The sequence below is a fragment of the Varanus komodoensis genome, unplaced genomic scaffold (assembly GCF_004798865.1).
Source record: "Varanus komodoensis strain SLA01 unplaced genomic scaffold, ASM479886v1 scaffold9, whole genome shotgun sequence".
Taxonomy (NCBI): Eukaryota; Metazoa; Chordata; class Lepidosauria; order Squamata; family Varanidae; genus Varanus; species Varanus komodoensis.
Window position 1 is genome coordinate 6,041,390 of NW_025336598.1, and position 19,442 is coordinate 6,060,831.

The 19,442-nt window shown below is 36.5% G+C and overlaps 1 protein-coding gene across 8 annotated transcripts in view; it reads left to right on the forward strand.

Annotated features, from left to right (window-relative positions):
* HTT (huntingtin) overlaps window positions 1-19,442 on the forward strand; it is a 454,323-nt gene that overhangs the window by 267,566 nt on the left and 167,315 nt on the right. For all 8 annotated transcript variants that reach the window (XR_006413521.1, XM_044417924.1, XM_044417925.1 and 5 more), the window contains 3 exons: window positions 11,124-11,200; window positions 15,721-15,859; window positions 18,494-18,616. Coding sequence is in view for 7 of the 8 variants with exons in the window: in XM_044417924.1 (XP_044273859.1) it covers window positions 11,124-11,200; window positions 15,721-15,859; window positions 18,494-18,616 (339 nt within the window). In the remaining variant the exon portion in view is untranslated. The remainder of the gene's footprint in view (window positions 1-11,123; window positions 11,201-15,720; window positions 15,860-18,493; window positions 18,617-19,442) is intronic.

The window sequence follows — 19,442 nt, forward strand, 5'->3', positions numbered from 1 at the left end:
TTTTTTTTTTTTTTTTTTTTTTTTTTTATATATATATATATATATATATATATATATATATATATATATATATATTAAAGAATACAATTACAAAATACATCATACAATAGAAACAACACCAAGATACACACAAACCCTTCTCTCTCTCTCCCTATCTCTCTGTCTCTCAGTGTTCCCCTCTACCAGGACCATGGCTGTATTATATTTTTCCTTCATTTTTCTTCTTCTTTCTAGTTTCCAGTTCTAACTTTCCAATCTTTCAAGAATACCCCCTTCCATCCAAAATTGCCTTGCATCAGCCAAAGGTTTAATATCCTTCATTTTTATTAGTATATATTCAATAAACAAACCCCATATATCATTAAATTCATTGTGTATCAATCTTTTTTTTCACCCTAACACCACACATCAACTTATCATTAACAGCTATATTGCAAACTTCTTTATACCAAAGAGACCATTTCTCCTTCCAGTTCTTTGCTATTATCAATTTTGCTGCTGTTACCAAATTTATTATTTATTCTTTAATATTCCATTTCTAGTTCTTTTTGTAAAATATCAACAGGAATGCTATTTAGGATCTGCTTCAATTTTTATGTTTAATACCTTACTAATCTTAAAAATCATTATCCAAAATTTCTTATTTTCACAATCCCACCAAATATGGAAATAGGTATAAATTTATAAAAGTTTTCCTTAATTCTAATTGACATACTTTTTAATACTCTTTTATCCCATATTTTCCCCATTTTTCCTTGTCTATATCTTTCTCTAATTCCAATTCCCATGAAATTTTTAAAAGATTGTATATATCCTCCCTGTCTGATAAAATCTTATATATCTCACGTATAAACCCCCTTGTTTGCATACTAGCTTGAGTCTCCCTGTACTTCACAATCATCACAAATTTGGTAAGGTCTCTACACATAGCATTTTTCTACAACCATTCTTGTTCCAATTGCATAACGTTAACCCAGTTAATTTTTCTTTCATAAATAATGCCATCATTTTTTCCTTATCCATTTTCTTTATCCAATCTTTTACCCTAAATATTTTTTTTTTCTTTTGATACCTTTCTTAAGCTGTCTCTCAAATTTTCTAGTAATCTTCAAATTTCTGTGTCTGGAATTATTGGTAAGATTGTTGGCATAAATTCCTCCCTGTACTTCTCTCGAACTCACACCTATTCTTTAAAAAGAATTTTATCTATCTTTTTTTTTCAAACTTCTTGTCATCCTGTTTAAGAAAATGACTTAAAAGGGATCCCTAAATCTGTTTTGTTTTATCTCTGCCCATATTATCTCCTCAGGCTGCAATATTTGGTATAAATCTTAATTGACTTGCTTCATAATATAGTTTAATATTCAGAATACCTAATCCTCACTTATTTTGTGGTTTATACCATCTTTTCTTACTAATTCTTGCTTTCTTATCTCCATTACAAAATATATTAATCATATTTTGCCAGTCTTTAGATATTAGGGAAAGAGTTAGAAGACTGGCAAAATAGATATTATTTAGGATGCTGATTAGATATTAATCAGCAACATCCCAAATAAAAAATTAATCTTTGGTGAAATCTTCATTTTACAAACCTGTATCCAACCAAACCAAGATAATTCTATTTTCCTAAATTGCTGCAGTTTCTTCTTTATATCAGATTTTAATATATCAAAATTATTCTTTTTTAGGTATTGAGTATTTTTGAGATACTGATACCTAAAAGTATTTAATATTACATATTTTAATTTGAACTGTATTCTTAAATTCCTCCTTTTCCTCTCTAGTGCAATTAAACAGCATCATCTCAGATTTATCCCAATTAACCTGTAAGCCTATTATCTCACCAAATGAATTTTAATCTAATCCATAACTTTAAATGGTTCCTCAGTTGTTAACAATGTATCATTAGCCAATAGATTAATTTTAATTCTATTTTAAAGTCCAATATCTTTTATAGTATCATTATTTTATACTATATGCTAATAATTGTATAAATAAAGCAAACAATGTTGCTGAAAAAGCATCCCTGTCTAGTGCCACAGCCTAAGAATATTCCTTCTGTTAAGCCACCATTAACTGTCACAGTTTCAAAGTTTTCTGAGTATAATTGATTTATAATAGAATAGAATTTATAATAGAATTTGTGAACCAAATTCTAATGTCCCTATCAGCACCTTTATTGCTGGCCATTCCATGCAATCAAAAGCTGTAAAAATATCTAATTATATTATACTCACTTTTAACCTTTCTTTTGAAATAGATTCTATTACTATTATTATAATACTCCTCTAGTCAGATTGAACATCCTACTATAAAACCAGCCTTATCTACCTCAATGTATTTATCACTAAAATTATTCAATCTTTTTGGAAATACTCCTTTTTAAAAAATAGCATCTTGATTTACCAAAGATAAAGGTCTGTATCCTCCAGGATCTGTCAAATACTTACTATGTATTATGTTTTGGTATCAAAACTATTGAAGAATATTTCTGAGATGTTGAGGTCTTTCCACCATCCAATATGTTAATAAAAAGATATTTTAATTCTGGTACCAGCAACTTTCTAAATTCCTTATAAAACACTGGTCCTGGTCGATCTATGCCTGGAACTTTCCCTACTTTTAAAGTATTAATAGCCTCTTCTTCTCTAACTTCCTGTTCAATTAGATCTCTATCTTCCTTTTGCAATTTATTCCTAACATTCCTTTCTATATAATTTTAATATAGAATAGATCTAATTTTATCCATCAGCAGTTTCCCAGCTTTGAATAGAATCTATAAAATTTTCCAAATGTAGCCAACATTCTTGAATCTTGGTTGCTAAATTCAAAAAATTCCCTTTTCAAATATATTACATTACTTTGTGTTCTCTCTATTTCCCTGTTTTGCAACTCTTTCCTTTTAGTTTGTATTTCCACCAAACTTTTAATACCCCTATCATGTATGTATTACTTCTTCAAATCCTTTATTTCACCCTTTAAATTTTGCATGCATTTATCCCGTTATCTTTTAAAACTACAAGCTTCCCTAATACTTGTTCTTCCTGCAACAGCCTTCGTTGTGCCCCATTCTAAGTTCTGTTCACTCCTCTCTTAAAAAGGTAAAGGTTTCCTCATGACATTAAAGTCCAGTCATGTATGACTCTTGGGGGCAGTGCTCATCTCCACTGAGGGAGCCATGTTTGTCCACAGTTTCCGTGGTCATCATGTTTAAACGCTGAGGTGCACGGAATGCTGTTACCTTCCCACCAAAGTGGTACCTTTTATCTACTTGCATTTGTATACTTTTGAACTGCAAAGTTGACAGGAACTGGGACAGAGTACGGGAGCTCACCCTCTCTGCAGATTTGAACTGTCAACCTTTTGATCAACCAGCCCAGCGGCTCAGTGGTTTAACCCACTGTGCCACCACATCCCACTCTTTATCATTAATCATCTATACTTCTTTCAGTTTTTTCTCTATTTTATCTATGCTCATGTTGTAAATTTTATTTATTTATTTATTTATTCGATTTATATCCTGCCTTTTTCCTACAAAGGGCTCAAGGCAGCTTACATCATTCTCCTCCTCCATCTTATCCCCACAGCAACCCTGTGAGGTAGGTTGGGCTGAGAGTCTGTGACTGGCCCAAAGTCACCCAGTTGGTTCCATGGCTGATTGGGGACTAGAACCCGGATTGTCTGAGTCCCAGTCCCATGCTCTTAACCACTACACCACACTGGCATCCATTCTCCATCTTTTAGCCTCTTCATAATCACATTTAATTTTAAAGTCTATATTTATTAATGCACGATCCATAATTTTTATTAAACCTATGTCTGAGTCATATACACTAGAAAAAAGATTGTTTGATAAAAATATATAATGAATCCTAGAATAAGATGTATGAACTACTGAATAAAAAAACCTTTCATCTCCCTTCAACCCTCTCCGTATTTTAAATCAGAATAATAGTATAATATTAAATAGAATGATACTGATATAATAATGTTCAATGTATTCTCAGTATCAGCTTGAAGAAAAAGGAATAATAAATTGAAATAATTTTTATTTTTCAATGTAATCCTCCATAACTTCAATACACTTATTACATCTAGAAATTAACTTTTCAATTCCCTGTACAAAATATCCTTCCTCCTTGTCTAAAAAATGTGCGTTAATTGCCACCTTGAGCTCTTCATCGTCAGAAAATGTTTTTCCATGAAGATCTTTTTTTAAATTCGGGAATAGCTAGTAGTCACTGAGGGGCAGGTCCGGGCTATAGAGTGGGTGGTTTATTTCTTCGAAACCACAGTCTCGCACAGCAGCTTTCGAAACAAGCACCGTGTGAACAGGTGCATTGTCGTGAAGAAGCAACACACCTGCAGTCAGTTTTCCCTGCCTTTTTTCTTTAATTGCTTCTCTTAAATTACGCATATTGATTGCATAAGATGCTGCATTTATGGTTTCACCTTTTTTCATGTACTCGATCAATAAAATTCCCTTTGAGTCACAAAACACTGTGACCATGATTTTTCCGGCCGATGGAGTGACTTTGAATACCTTCAGAGGGTCAGCACCTTTTTTATGCCACTGCATTGACTCCTGCTTACTTTCAGGGTCATAGTGATGAACCCAAGTTTCATCTCCAGTAACAATCCGGTTGAAAATACTTGATGGATCTTCACCACAGAGCTCTAAAAACTCCCTACAGCACTTGACTCACACTTGTTTCTGAGGCGCCATGAGCATTCGTGGCACCCATCTTGCACAGACCTTTCAAAGGTTAAGATGGTCATGAAAAATAGTAACTATGGTACCAACGGATAGGTTTGTCATCTCGGCTAATGTTTTGATTTTTATTCGTGCATCTTCCAATACAAGCGTCTCCATTTTTTTCACATTTTCTTTCATAGTGGTAGTAACCGGCCCACCCGAGCAAGGGTCGTCTTCAGTGCTTTCTCTGCCCCTTTTAAATTCACTTGACCACTTTTGAACAGTAGATAATGAAGGTGCAGAGTCCTGGTAAACGGCCACCATCTCTTCGTGAATGATTTTTTGACTTTTTCCTTGTTTTGTAAAGAACTTAATCACAGCGTGGTGCTCGATTTTCTTCAACGTTGTTGCGTCAGTCATCATGGTTGCTTTCACTGTGGATTACTAGGGAATTAATGATCACACTTATTTGAAATTTTGCATGTATACCCTCAGATAGTGTAATTAGCTAATGAAATAATTAAATTACCCACATCAATAGCAAATCAATCCAATACTGAGAATACATTGAATCCCCCTCGTACTACTATACCTTGTTTCCTTTTTAGGTGGATTTAATCTATCCTTCCTTTCATCTGTTACTATATTGAAATCTCCTGCTGCTATTACAAATCATTTCCAAATACCTTTTTAACACTTCCAGGATTATTCTTAAAAGTTTTATCTGATCAATGTTTGATACGTAAATATTAACTAATAGCCTTCTCTCATTTCACCTTGTAGTATCAGATATCTACCTTTCACATCTTTCTTCACTTCTTTAATTTTAAACTCAGCTTTCTTAGATATAACAATTGCCATCTCTCTGGATTTTTAGTTCCCATATGCTTTTTCATAGATCTCAGACCATGAACACATAGCTCATTAACACCCTTTTTAATGAGTTTCTTGGAAAAATACAATGTCAGCTCTATCCTTATTTAATATTGCTTCAATACTTTTTTTGAGTTATATTCCTCAGACCTTTTACATTCAAAGGTAATATTCTCATTGTTTTAGTCATAGGACTTTAACCTTAGACAGCCTTGTGGTCCCTTATAATGTGTGCCACCCTCCACCCTTACAAAATAGGAATAAAAATTAAGAAAACATATTACAAAAAAACCAGGAACACATAAATCATCACCCCCCACACACATTTATCTAAACTATTCCCCTTCTTTTCCCAGGGTGATCCCCTAGGCATCACCCTTATCCAAAGCTCAGTGGGGAGTGGGAGGAAACTCCCAGCCATCCCAACCACCAGCAGTCTCTCCTTGCAATGAACCCCTTTAACTTACCTTAATTTAAGTACTATTTGGAAATATTTAACATTCCACTATTTCTACTTCTATTCCTTTTATAGCGCGTGTGCACACACACATATATATCCATGTGCTTTGGTTTACTTATATCTGCCCTCTCTAGGGTCTTCTACTTCTCATATCTCCATTACCTAGAATTAATATATTGAAATAAACTTCTCCCTATTACAGCTATCTAACCATCACCTTTAATATTGAATTCATTCAATAACTCATGCTATCATCATTATGTTCATTGCAAAGTTGTGTCCAACCCATCACAACCCCATGAACAACATTCCTCCAGGCTCTCCTGTTCTTCACCATCCCCCGGAGTCCACCTAAGCTCACCCTGACTGCCTCAGTGACTCCTTCTAGCCACCTCATCCTCTGCTGTCCCCTTCTTCTTGCTTAAATAATTAGGCTCCTCCAAATGCAATGTTATAAACCTTGTATTATTTAATCAACTTTACTATTTTTATAACTTTGTCTCTTAAATCTTATAACAGTTATAAATGTCTTCTACAATTTACTAACACCAAAGTTAAATTTATCCATTTCTTATCAGTATGCTTCCCCTCTTCTGTTTGTTTCTTCTTCTCCAGTTGTCCTACTTCTACCTCTCATATTCATATTGCATCAGTTAAATATATTTAAATAGGTTTCTCCCTAATACATAGTGGCCATCTAACCTTAACCTTCATTATTAAATTTATTCAATATCTAATGCTTTGATCATTGGACTCATTCAAAGAACAATGTTATAAATTCAATTAACTTTACTGTATACACACTCTTATTATTCAATTAACCTTACTCTATTTTTATACCTATATCTCTTTAAATCTTATACCAGTGACAAATCTCCTCCTCAGTTTTACTAACACTGAACTTAAATTTACCCTTCCCATATCAGTCCATTTTTTTCTGCTTTCATTCTTCTGCTTGTTGAAGTTGTGCTTCATCAATCAAATTAAGTTCTAGTGTCAGTGAGACTCCACCAACTGCTCCTTCTTCCTCTTCTTGTTGATTACCCTTCTTTTGATCTGCTCCATCAGGCACAGGTTCTCAAATTTACACTGCTGCCAGGACCTTTCTTAAGGTTTCTTGACTTCCTTGATCTTCTCCTTCTTCCATATGTTCCCATCCACTCAGTAGACTTTTGTACTGTTCCGGCAAATTTATTACGTAGTTCCTCCCCTTGTACAAAACTTTCATGAATACTGGATATCTCCAGCTATATTTGATGTTATTCTTCAGTAGCACATTCTTAATTAATTCCAGTAACCTTCTAAATTGTAAAGTCTGGAAGACCTAAATAGGGGTTCCTTTGAATTTCAGTTGACCTGATTTTTCTCTCATTATTTTCATAAATCCTTTTTCTTGTATAATTTGAAAATCTGATCAGAACATCTCTTGGAAACATCCTGGTTCCTTGCTTATAACCAACTCGATGTATCATTTCAGAGTTCTCTTGATCCCATTTTACTCCAGGAATCATTTCTTTAATTCAATCAATAATATCATTTTTAAGTTTCTTCTCTTCTGATGATAATTGCTCTGGAAGATTCTTAATTCAAACCTTCAATCTGCTATATGAATCCTGAAAGGAAATAATTTCTTTACCTAGTTCAGATATTTTTATTGCCTGATGATCCAATTGAATTGTATTAGCCATCACTGGTTTCTGTTTCCCTTGTCCACAGTAAATATTTGTTTCTCCAGTCTAGAGAAAAAACTACTATCCTTTTTAATTTGAGAAATAATGTTTTGAGATTTGAGTTCAGCTCTTTAAGTTCTTTATTTCTTTGTTATTCTCTCCCAATACTTTCTTAACAATATCTACCAGCTTTTCCCTCTCGCCTTCGTCCAAATCTTCTGTCACTCTCAATTACTCCTGTATCTGATTCTTTATTGAATCAGATGGTCATGCTAAATGTCTCTGAACTGAATGGAATTGTTTCAATTTCTGTGATCTAAGCTAGGTGGAACATGTTTTAAAAAGTCTATGCTTCTTGCATAAATTACCAGATCAGCTCCTTCTGCTTCCCTTCAGAGTCTTATCGATCTCTATGTTCTTAGCAGGTTCAGGTATTAAGCAATGTTGTTTTTATTAAACTCCAATTGGTAGGTGACAGGAAAGAAGGTCATAAAACTTATTTTAAGTTTGTTCTCACAGAGTTCTGGCATTTGTCCTGGAAGGGGAGGGAGGAGGGAGGCAGGAATCCTCCCTTAGAGATTTTTAAAGCTTAATTTGTCAGAGTTCATAAATCAATGCTCCCATATTCTGGGCTTGTCAAAAGGCAGACACCTTCCCCTTTATCTTGCATCCAAGATAATTCTGCTTTATCCATCCAATTAGAACAGCATTCAGAGAGAGAGAGAGAGAGAGAGAGAGAGAGAGAGAGAGAGAGAGAGAGATTGATTTAGTGACTCCTCATCACCAAGTTCCCCCCTCCCCCACTGAAATGAGGTCTATGAATAGAGGAGTGGTAGAGGAGGAAAAGCTTATCTCATGGCCTCAAGGCTTATCTCAAGAGCTTACCTTAAGGCTGTTGCAAGACTCCAGGTTACACCATCCCATTCAGATGACAGTCCAGATGCTTTACGAATGTCTCTAGGGTTCGCCTTATAAAAGAAATAAAAAAGTTAATAAAATATAAAAGAAAAAGAAATAAAAATACCTTATAAAATACACTTATCATAGGTAAAATCTTCATTTTAAATGCCACTGTTCTACCAAATCACGATACACCAATCTTCCTAAATTCAAAAATCCATCCTTCACAGTCCTCTTTAGCTCTTATAAACTCAAAACTGTGGCTTCCTTTATGGAATCAATCCATCTCATATTTTGTCTTCCTCTTCCTTTTTTGGCTTCAATTTTTCCTAGGATTATTGTCTTCTCCAGTGAGCCTTGCCTTTTCATGATGTGCCCAAAGTACGACAGCTTCAGTTTTATCATTTTTACTTCTAAGAAACTTTCTGGCTTGATGTAATCTAGGAGTCCCTTGATCATCTTTGTGTCAGTCCAGGGTATTCACAAAGCTCTCCTCCAGTACCATGTTTCTCTCTTGTATCAATTTTTTTCCTTCAGCTCTCTTCCATGTCTAGCTTTCACACCCATACATAGTAATCAGAAATACAATAGTGTGGGTGATCTTGACCTTGGCCTCCAGTGAAACATACTTATACTCAATTATCTTTTCAAGTCCTTTCATTGCTGCCTTCCCAGTCTCAGTCTTCTTCTTATTTATTGGCTGCGGTCTCCCATTGAATTGATGACTGAGCCAGGCTGTACAAAATCTCACAATTTCAATTTCTTCAGTGTTGATAGTAAAGTTCTGTAATTCTTCTGTAGTTCTGTTCTTTATGTGGAGTTTGAATTCCTCAGAAATGTTATTTAAGTTGTATTTTGGCATTCCACTTCTGTTAGTGATCTTTTTCAGCTTTACTTTGATTTTTGTTATAATGAGTTCATGGGCACTACTACAATCTGCTTCTGGTCTTGTTGTAGCAGCAAAAATATAGCTTCTCTGTCTCTTATTTCGAATTACATAATCTGTTTTATTTCTGTGAGATGTCCATGTATACGTTCATCTGATAGATTGCTTGAAATATACATTTGCGATAAACAGATGGTTGGCTTCACATAATTATTTGAGTTGTTCTCCTGCATTGTTTCTTCCCTCTAGGCCAAATTCGTCCTTATCGTTGGATTCTGCTTTGTTTCCTACTTTTCCATTCCAATCAGCTATGATGATAAGCATGTGTTTTTTTGGTATGTTATCAATTTCCTCTTGAACACTTATGCAAAAGTTTTTTATTCTATTTCTTCTTATTCAGCCTCTGTTGTTGGAGTGTGGACTTTGATGGTTACATTAAAAGTTTTTCTCTGAATTCTGATGAATATGATTAGGTCAGACTTTGTCCATTCATGCCTAGGCTTCATCTTGCCTCAGTTTTGGAGCCACTCCTTTTCTTCTGGGTTTTCATTTCCAGAGTAAAACACTTCATGTTTGACTGACTGCAAATGTTCCATTTCAGTCTACTTTTGTTTTCTTACACCAAGGACTACAATATTTAACCATTCCATTTCTTGCTTTATGGTTTCCAGTTCATACTTATGTTCCATTGTACGTGCTGTGCAGTATTGAACTTTCCTCTCACCTTTGTCCATATCAGCCACTGGATTTCCTTTTGCCTTTGATCCAGTTGCATCATAAGCAACAGTGCTATTCATATTTTATCCTTTGCTCTTCTCCAATAGCTTAGTTGAGTGCCTTCCAACCTTATCTTCTGGCACTATTTCTGAATTCATTTTGGGTTGTTTCATTATAGGTTTTAGAAGGGAAAAATATACAGGAGTGATTTACCATTGCCGCCTTCTGCACAGTGCAAACCAGAGTTAGCTTGAGTCACTGCTGTTGCCTGTAAAAGATCCTCTGCTAGTGTCACATTCAGCTAGCACCAGCTAGCTAGTGTCCAATAGCTGCTCTCCAAGAGTTTCTGTGACCCCATTAAAGACATTATCCATTCTCTCCTGCTGATGTGAGTGTTACTCCTGAAGAAGGCATCTCAGTGTGGTGCTTTGCCCATTCTGCCTTAAGTGGCCCTGCTAGATTATCCTAGAGAGAATCTGGCCTCTTGACAGCAATGCTCTCAACTTCTCTGATGCTCTTAAACCATCTCACCATGATAAGGAGTACATACGTAATATAAAGAGCACATTTTGTTTAACAAAAGAGTTAAAGCTGTTGCAATCTCTGTGCTTTTGAAAGCATGAGTGAATATTTAAGTTAAGATGCTAACCTTAAATGATGTAACAAGTAAGCAGTGAAGACCTGTTGTCTCACTTTAAGTTCACTTAAAACTATTTGTTCTCACATATTCCCTTTGTAGTTCAGCCACAATTCTCTTCCCCTGCTAATCCTTTTTGAGATTTTTTCTAAGGTTAAGTGTGTAGTTAAATGTGAAATCTAGCTGTAGTTAAATGTGAAATTTATATATGGTCTTTGAAAAATTAAATATACATTATGACTGCTGTAAAAGGTGTACTTTTCTTGTTGTTGTTTTAATAGAACAGCATTGCTCAGTTACCAGTTGAAGAACTAGATAGAATTCAGGAGTATCTTCTGACTACTGGATTAGCACACAGGTAAGGTGATAGTGTACTGTTGTAATGTGGGAAATGAAAGGTGGTCAAAATAAGTTAATTGTTTTAGGCTCTTTTAGGATAAGTTACACAAAATGTCTTCATCTGAGGTCTATTTAAACCATATTTTATTCCCAAGGACAACCAAGGGACATGATAATTGTCCCTTACTCCACTGAGTTATGCTAAATATTGGACCTGACTGTTGCAATCCTATGTAATCCTACTGCAAAGTTAGTTCCTTTTATGTATTTCTCTATTGAAATGGTTCAGAAGATGGAATCTTCTTTTTTACTCTTAGGACTACACCCACTTATACTCCCTGTTAAAATAGGATTGAAAATGTTCAGTGCCTCAGCATTTATCCCTGTAATTTACACCAATTTATTGATTGATTGATTATTTTCTGCTTCTCTTCCCAATCTTCTTTTCCTTCTTTCCTCTTTCTTATTGCATTATGTATGTTAGATCATAAACTATTGATGCAAAATGTAAACTGCCTGAAATGCTTTTTGCAGAAAAGAAATCTATACTAAAGTAGGTAAATAAAATTGCATGCACACTTGGTAGAGATTTATTATATAGAGCAGGGATCTCCAAACTCTTTGGGTCCATGGGCACATTTGGTAAATTGAGAAACTCCTCAAAAACCACCACAAAACAACAGTTGTGGGAGGCCTGGCTAGCACAAAAGACAAGTTGCCTCTCCAAAAGAATGAATAAAAGATAATGATGGAGTCTGAACCACAACTTACGAAATAATTGGGTTTAATCCACAGGTTTTTTTGTACTAACAATGTTTTCCACAGAAGGCAAACTCCTCCCTGCATCCCCATGCCAGCTTATATGCCTCCCATTTCTTTTTCTCTCACCTTGACCCACAGCCCATATGAAGGCTCACTCTCACACTCATGCATGTTGTCCAGTAAGAAGAGTTGTTAGTTTTTAAAAAGTGGAAGTGCCAGGAAAGGTCCTCGGTGCAGTTGACCAGGACATAGTACAGGATGGACATGTTGTTGAGCCATCAGGTATATTCAGTGGTATCAGATTGCATATACAGTTTGAAGGAAGACTACCAAAGAGGTCAAACACACTTGCATTTGACTGCAAAAGAGGAAACTTTCCAAAATTAAAGAAACTGGTTAAGCAGAAGCTGAAAAGGGTAGCCAAGAAGATACTTTCACTTCAAAGCACTTCAAAACGCTATAGTAGAGGCACAGATAATATGCATACCACAAATTAGGAAAAGCAGCACAAAATCCAGGAAATCACCCATTTGGTTAGGAAGCCATCAGGTAAGGAAGTAAAGGAAGCCATCAGGGAGAAAAAGTTTTCTTTAACAAATGGAAGAAGAGAAGTGACCACAATATTGCACAAAGGAGATGCCAGCAGACAATCAGAAGCATGGAAGCAATTTGAGGAGCATATGGCTAATAACTTCAAGACCAACAACAAAGAATTCTTTCAATATATTAAAAGTAAGAAAGCAGTTAGAGCAGCAGTTGGACAATCAGACAGTAATGGAAGTACAGGTGCACTAAAACAGGACAGGGAGATTACAGAGAAGCTGAAAGAATTATACTGTTAAATTATATTGTTTTATATTATGTCATTTATGATTGTGAGCCGTCCCAAGGCTTTGGCGAATGGGGCGGCATAGAAGTTCCCTAAATAAATAAATAAATAAATAAATATTTTCATCCATTTTCTCTGCAGAAAATGCAGAGCATATACCTGTCCCTGAGCTTATGCTTTCTGGTAGGGAGTCTGAGGAATTAAGGTAGATAGTAGTACAAGGGAAGAAGTTCTCAACTTTACTTGACATTTTGAAAGTCAGCAAGTCACCTTGTCCAGATGGTATCCATTCTAGTGTCCTTAAAGAGCTAAACCATGAAATTACTGACCCTCTTACCAAAATATTGAATGTATCACTAAAAACTGTTCTTGTATCAGAGGACTGGAGAATGGTCAATGTACAAGAGGTCTTCAAAAAGTTTCCACACTTTTATAGTTTATATTTTATAAATATATTTTTGCTGATGGCATTAAAAAGTTGGTCTGATGCTGGGAAAAATGCATCACAAAGGAAAGTGACTATGTAGAAAAGTGATGTAATTTTTTTGAATTATTAATAGAGTTATTTAAAAAGTGTGGAAGCTTTTTGAAGCATCAGTTTTCAAAAAGGAATGTAGTGGGGATATGGGACAGTACAGGCCAGATTCCATTTTGGGTAAATTGTTTCAAAGCATCATTAAAGACAGAATCAGTAAACACATAGAGGGACAAATCCTGATAAGTAAATGTCAGCATGGCTTCTGCAAGTAGAAGTCTTATCACACTAACCTGTTGGAGTTCTTTGAGAGTGTCAGTAAGCACATGGACAGGGGAGATCCTGTAGACATTGTTTACTTGGACTTCCAAAAGGCTTTTGACAAAATCTCTCACCAAAGGTTCCTGACCAAATTAATTAGTCACTGAATAATGGATCACTAGGTGATCAAAGAATAGAAGACAGAGGGTCACAATAAATGGTAATTTCTATCAATGGAGATATGTAACTAGTGGAATCCGACAGCATTCAGTATTAGGACCAGTACTTTTCAACCTGTTTGTAAATGATATGGAACTATTTATTTATTTAAAACTTTTCTATACTGTCCCATACTTAAACGTCTCAGGACTGTTTACAACAAATTAATTAGGAGTATGCAGTGAAGTAGCCAGGTTTGCTAATGATACCAGACTATTTAGGATGGTCAAAACCATTAGGAATTGTGAGGAGCTCCAAAAGGATTTCACCAAGCTGGGAGAATGGGCATCAAAATAGCAAATGCATTAGGACAGACAAGTGGAAATACTTCACACAATGTACAGTTGAATTTGCTTCCATGGGAAGTAGTGATGGTCACCAATCTGACTTTAAAAAAGGATTGGACAGATTCATGAAAGAAGAGGTTATCAGTGCTACTAGCATTACTGGCAACATGCTGCTTCCCTAACAGAGCTATATGCATGGTGCTGTAGCACAATTGGGCTGCATACAGATGTTCTAATTTATTTATTTATTTAAATCTTTTATAAGCTGTCACCACATGCCTCGACATCTTGGGACAGCTCACAACATACAATTAAAAACAATAAAACAATAACAAAATCCATACAATTAGATAAAAAAGTGATGGTTAACAATACAATATTAATTTTTAAAACAGCAATTAAATAAAAAGGTTTTAACCTGGTGCTGAAAAGAATAGAAACTCGGCACCAGGCGCACCTCTCCTGGGAGCACATTCCATAATCTGGGTGCCACCACAGAGAAGGCCCTGCTCCGGGTAGTTGTTCTTTTTATCTCCTTTAAAGAGGGCTCCTGGAGCAAAGCCTCTCCCGCAGATCTTAAGGGGCGTGAGGGCATGTAAGGGAAGAGGTGCTCCTTCAGGTATCCTGGTCCCAAGCCGTTCAGGACTTTATAGGTTAAAACCAGCACCTTGAATTGGGCCCAGACTTCAACTGGGAGCCAGTGGAGCTGGTAGAGGACCAGCGTTATGTGAGCCAGTCCCCGTCAGCAGCCTGGCAGCTCTGTTCTGTACCAGCTGAAGTATCCAGACCATTTTCAAGGGGAGTTCCACATAGGGCGCGTTGCAGTAATCCAAGCAGGAAGTTACCAGAGCATATATCACTGTTGCTAGGGAGTGCTCAATAAATAAATATGCCTGCAAACACCAGTTGATGAGGCACTTGGGGGGAGGGGTCTTGCACTCATCCTGCTTGAGCAATCCTGTGAACAGCTGGTTTTCTGCTGTGTGTTCAGAATAATGGACTAGGTGGACCTTTAGTCTGTTCCAAGGATGTACTTCCTTATGTGTTCAGAGGTGGGCACACTGTTTAGTTTACTCTCTCAGAGTGTAAACTAAAGACATGAAACTGGCTATATAATGAAGTATTTAAAAAAAAGTTCATTGGGAAATGGAAAACTTCTTTCCCAAACTCAGTTTTACCTGCAAGTGAGGCACAATTAAAGTGAAGATGATACACATGTAAACATGCACACCATGCCCTAAATGTCCACATATCCCTAACTATGTAACAGAGCTGAATAGAAAGCCTCTACAGAACTCCTGAGATTAGGAACCCTGTCTTTGTGCTCATTATTTAAAGATAAGTGACTTAGTTGGGATGCAAAAAAACATTTCGGGATGAGGTATGCATACCCACTAATGTACTTTCTACTCTTTAGTTAACCTTAACAGGTTAAAGGCAGAACCCTTTACAGGGATTTTATTAGTCCTTGAACTCCATAGCATGCTGAGGCAGTTGGTTGTCTCTCAAAAGGAGGTGACTTTCAACAGCTAGTCTAGGATTGTGGAAAACACCCATGTCACAAATTTTCAAGCATACTTTGTTATTTAAAAAAATGTATGTGAAAATGTTGGACTTAATGTATCACTTGCAGTGTTGAAATAATTCACCTTTATGCCAGAACGTTTTTATTTTCTCTGACTGTTTTTCTGTTTGATTATTTTCAGACACCAAAGACTTTACTCACTCTTGGATAGGTTTCGGCTTACTGTAGCTCCAGAAACAATTAGCCCTTCATCCTTGATTACTGCACATCCACTGGATGGGGAGACTCATCCTGCTGTTGAAACTGTAATTCCAGATAAAGTAAGTCTGTGTTAAGAAAATGTCACATGAAAATCTTGTCGCTGAGTACAAAAATTGTTTTTATTTACCATAGTCATCTTTGTATTTTAAATGCATAAGTAACTGTCTCTGGTCTGATAAATTTGTATTTCCCTTCATGAAGGGTAGCATTTGGGCAAACTCGTACATTTGTGGCTATGATATTCACATTTGTGGCTTGCACAGTGGTTCCCATTATTGTGCAGTAAGAGTGCACAGCACTGATTGAACAATATACTTTGTAAGGTTTTTGTGATCCTGGGCGTATGCATCATTCATTTCCAAATCATCTTCATTAACAATATATATCAAACTTTGGTGCTCAGATCTGAATATCCTATTCCAAATGTGGACAAAATTGTCCTGTTTTTCTAATAGCTTGGATATGGACCATTTGGTTAATCATTTGTTTGTGGAAATTAAGCTTATTGTGAACTTCCCTTTTGTCCCCATGATAGAAAAGCAGTCAGGAAATAACCTGTCCACATCATCAGGCTGCATGATCAAAACATACCAATCAAAGGCAGATTGTGGATGCCTCTCTCAATAGGGCTAAATCAACTGTGGAGTTCAAATTGCAGTGGATTCACTCAACTTTCTTTTCCAAAGTGTAAGCAAATTAGATACAGCGAAGCACTGAGGGTTCAGCTAGTCTCACTAGGTCTCTCAGTGGGCTTCTAGTCTGTTGGATACCCCAAACCATTCAGAAAAGTTCATCTGGACAACACTTTGAAGATGCAATAGAAGTGGCAAAATACTGATGTTTTGCCACTTTTATTGCCATGGAATAGGCTCTGTAATGAGCTCTAAGCTGTGCTTGGTCAAGTTCATCACAAGGTCTCCTCCACCTGCAGTCTAGCTATCTCCCCTCTCACTTCATTGGCCTAAGCTCAGATGTATACCACGGAGCTGGTCGGGCTCCTCAAGCACTGAGAGGGTGCTTAGGAGTGATCATGTCAACCACCTGAGTCATCTATGCATTCCACAGAGTGACTTGGGCTTCAGCAGGAGGGCCAACCATGTCACCCAGAGACCTCTGGAAGCCCTCCTGATCAAACCTTCTTTGGAAGCAGACCATCTTAATAGGTCCCCCACTCTTGCAGAGGGGAAAATGGATCAACAGCCCAAATATCACCAGAAGGTGGTCAGATCTTTCTCCTATGCAAGTGTATTCCTCCCCCAGCATTATATCTCCCCCTACCCATAACCACCGCAATGACTGCACCTCAAAGCCTCCCCTCCATCTCCAGACTAAAATTAAAACTCACTCACTGGACTCTCAGCTGTAATACAAAATATGTGTGCACACACACAACCTCCCCAACAGGTTCCAAATGGGTGATGCCCTTTGGCTGCTAACCCCAGGCCACTGCTCCAGGAGCAGGGCACCACAAGAAGGAGCAACCAGCATTGGAAAGCCTCACTGCCAGAGTAGCATCTGGGGTAGGCTGGAGCTGGCATGCTTGCTTTGTTGCTCCCTCCCTCTCCCAGCAGGGTCTCTGTGACAGGCCAGCCCAGGGAGTGGGGTTGAGATAAGCTGTTGCTGGAGTGTGCAGGGACGCAGTGAGGGCAGCTGCATAGCAGTAGCAGTAGCAGCATGGCAGCCCTGGTTCCCGAAGAAAAAGTGGCCAGCATTGGAAATCCCTACCTCCCTATATCTGCTGCTTAATTGCTATGCAATCTCAGTGGGCTGAGAGAATCCTATCCCTTTACCATAGCAACATGCTTCTTGCTCACTCACAAAAGTGGCCACTCTAGTATTACTTTCTCTAACTTTTCTCTCCAGGGGGAAGCAACAAACATATCTTTTTACACTCCCATTTCAGTCTATCAATTGCTCTTTATGTCTTCCAGAGTCTGCCCTCTTTCTCCTGCTATAGGGGAGGAAGTGCCCCCACCCAATAGTGCTTAGCCACTGCAGTAGTTATAGCCTACTGAGATGGGGTCCTACTACTGAAGAAATACTCCTTTCTGATATAGGAGCACAGGAGTTTGCCTATTTCTAACTGTGATTCCTGAGAACATCACTGCTGCTTCTTACTGAGGGCTTATCTGCATTTGTATTATAATAGTTCCCCTGTTTGTGGCACAGTGCTCAATGTGCTTGTTCAGCAACATTCTAGGATTATTTGGAAAGGCCGTAACTCCTCTTTTGCCTCAAGCATCTAAGATGCTTTAAAAGTTTGTGGTAAATCAACTTGGTTTATGAAAAGATGTTAAATTGTTGGGGTTAGTCGTCTCATGAATAATTTAAGATTAGATTATTTGTAAGTACTACCTTTCTAGTAGTACAGAGGTGTATTTCAGTGTGTATATTGACTTCATTGCATTTCCACAGCTGCCGCTTAAATGAACCATTTAAGGGAGGATCACAGTATATGTAGGCCATAAATTCCTTTGATTTCCAATAGCTTTAATTTGCTGGAACATTGATTTCAATTAGCTGAGGGTTTGGTTTTTATCTTGTAGAAATAACTGATTTAGACCAAAGGTATGGGTAAGCTTTCTGATACAGAATACCTTTTAGATGATTGATTGAAGCAAGGCATTTCATATATTCCTTACTTATTTTTGGTCACAAGCATGTATAATTAATTTCAATCATTTTCTTGAAAGGACTGGTATATTTCACTAGTGAGCTCACAGTGCTACATGAAGTCAGTTCCAGCTTTGTCAGAAGGCGCAGAATTGGTGAATCAGCTTCCTCAACATGAACTGAGTTCTTTTATGATACATAAGGTAAATTATCTTGATAGCATACATAATAAAGGGTTACTTTAATGTATATTTTAATTAATTGATAACCGATTTTACTAATGTGAATAGATGCAAGTTTAAATAATACATTTACCAGTAAATGTTTACATTTACGAGTAAACATGCTGCATTTAAACTTTATACTGTAGAATTTAATTAATCTAAGGCTGCAATCCTGTACTCTCTTACCTGGAAGTATGCCCCATTGAATGCAGTGGGAATTATTTCTGAGTAGATATGCATTCGATTGTGCCATAAATGTATGAAAATATGGCATTCTGCACATAGAAATGTTAGAATCTGAAAATTAACATAAAGCCTATCAGTGATGTTGGTGCTGTGGAAAATGTTGAAACAGTTGTACTAAATCTGTAAAAACCTGAAGTTTAACACATGTTCCTTTATTTTTTATTAGTAGTAGTATGTCATGCCAATGTTATATTTCTGATAAATTTTTTAAATGGCCAAGAGAAGTTAAATGCAATAATTGATGTAGGGGCAGGAATTAGTTAAATGCACAGTATAGTTTAGATTCTATATTCAAGCCAATTCAAATTTCTGCAGTACACTTCCATTATATTTATAATATATCATCAAAGTCAATTTAAAAACTGTACCAGATAAATTAAATAAATGTAAGGGAGTGGGCAGTGAGAGAAGGCAAAAACTGTTAGCAAGTGCTTGAAAAAAAAAGTTAATTTGAACTTTGATTTTAGATTTGACCTGTATTCTGTTCACTCCAGTTGCCCTGACTTGTATTATGTTCTTCCATTTTATTATTGATTATGATATAAGGCATTATATTAAT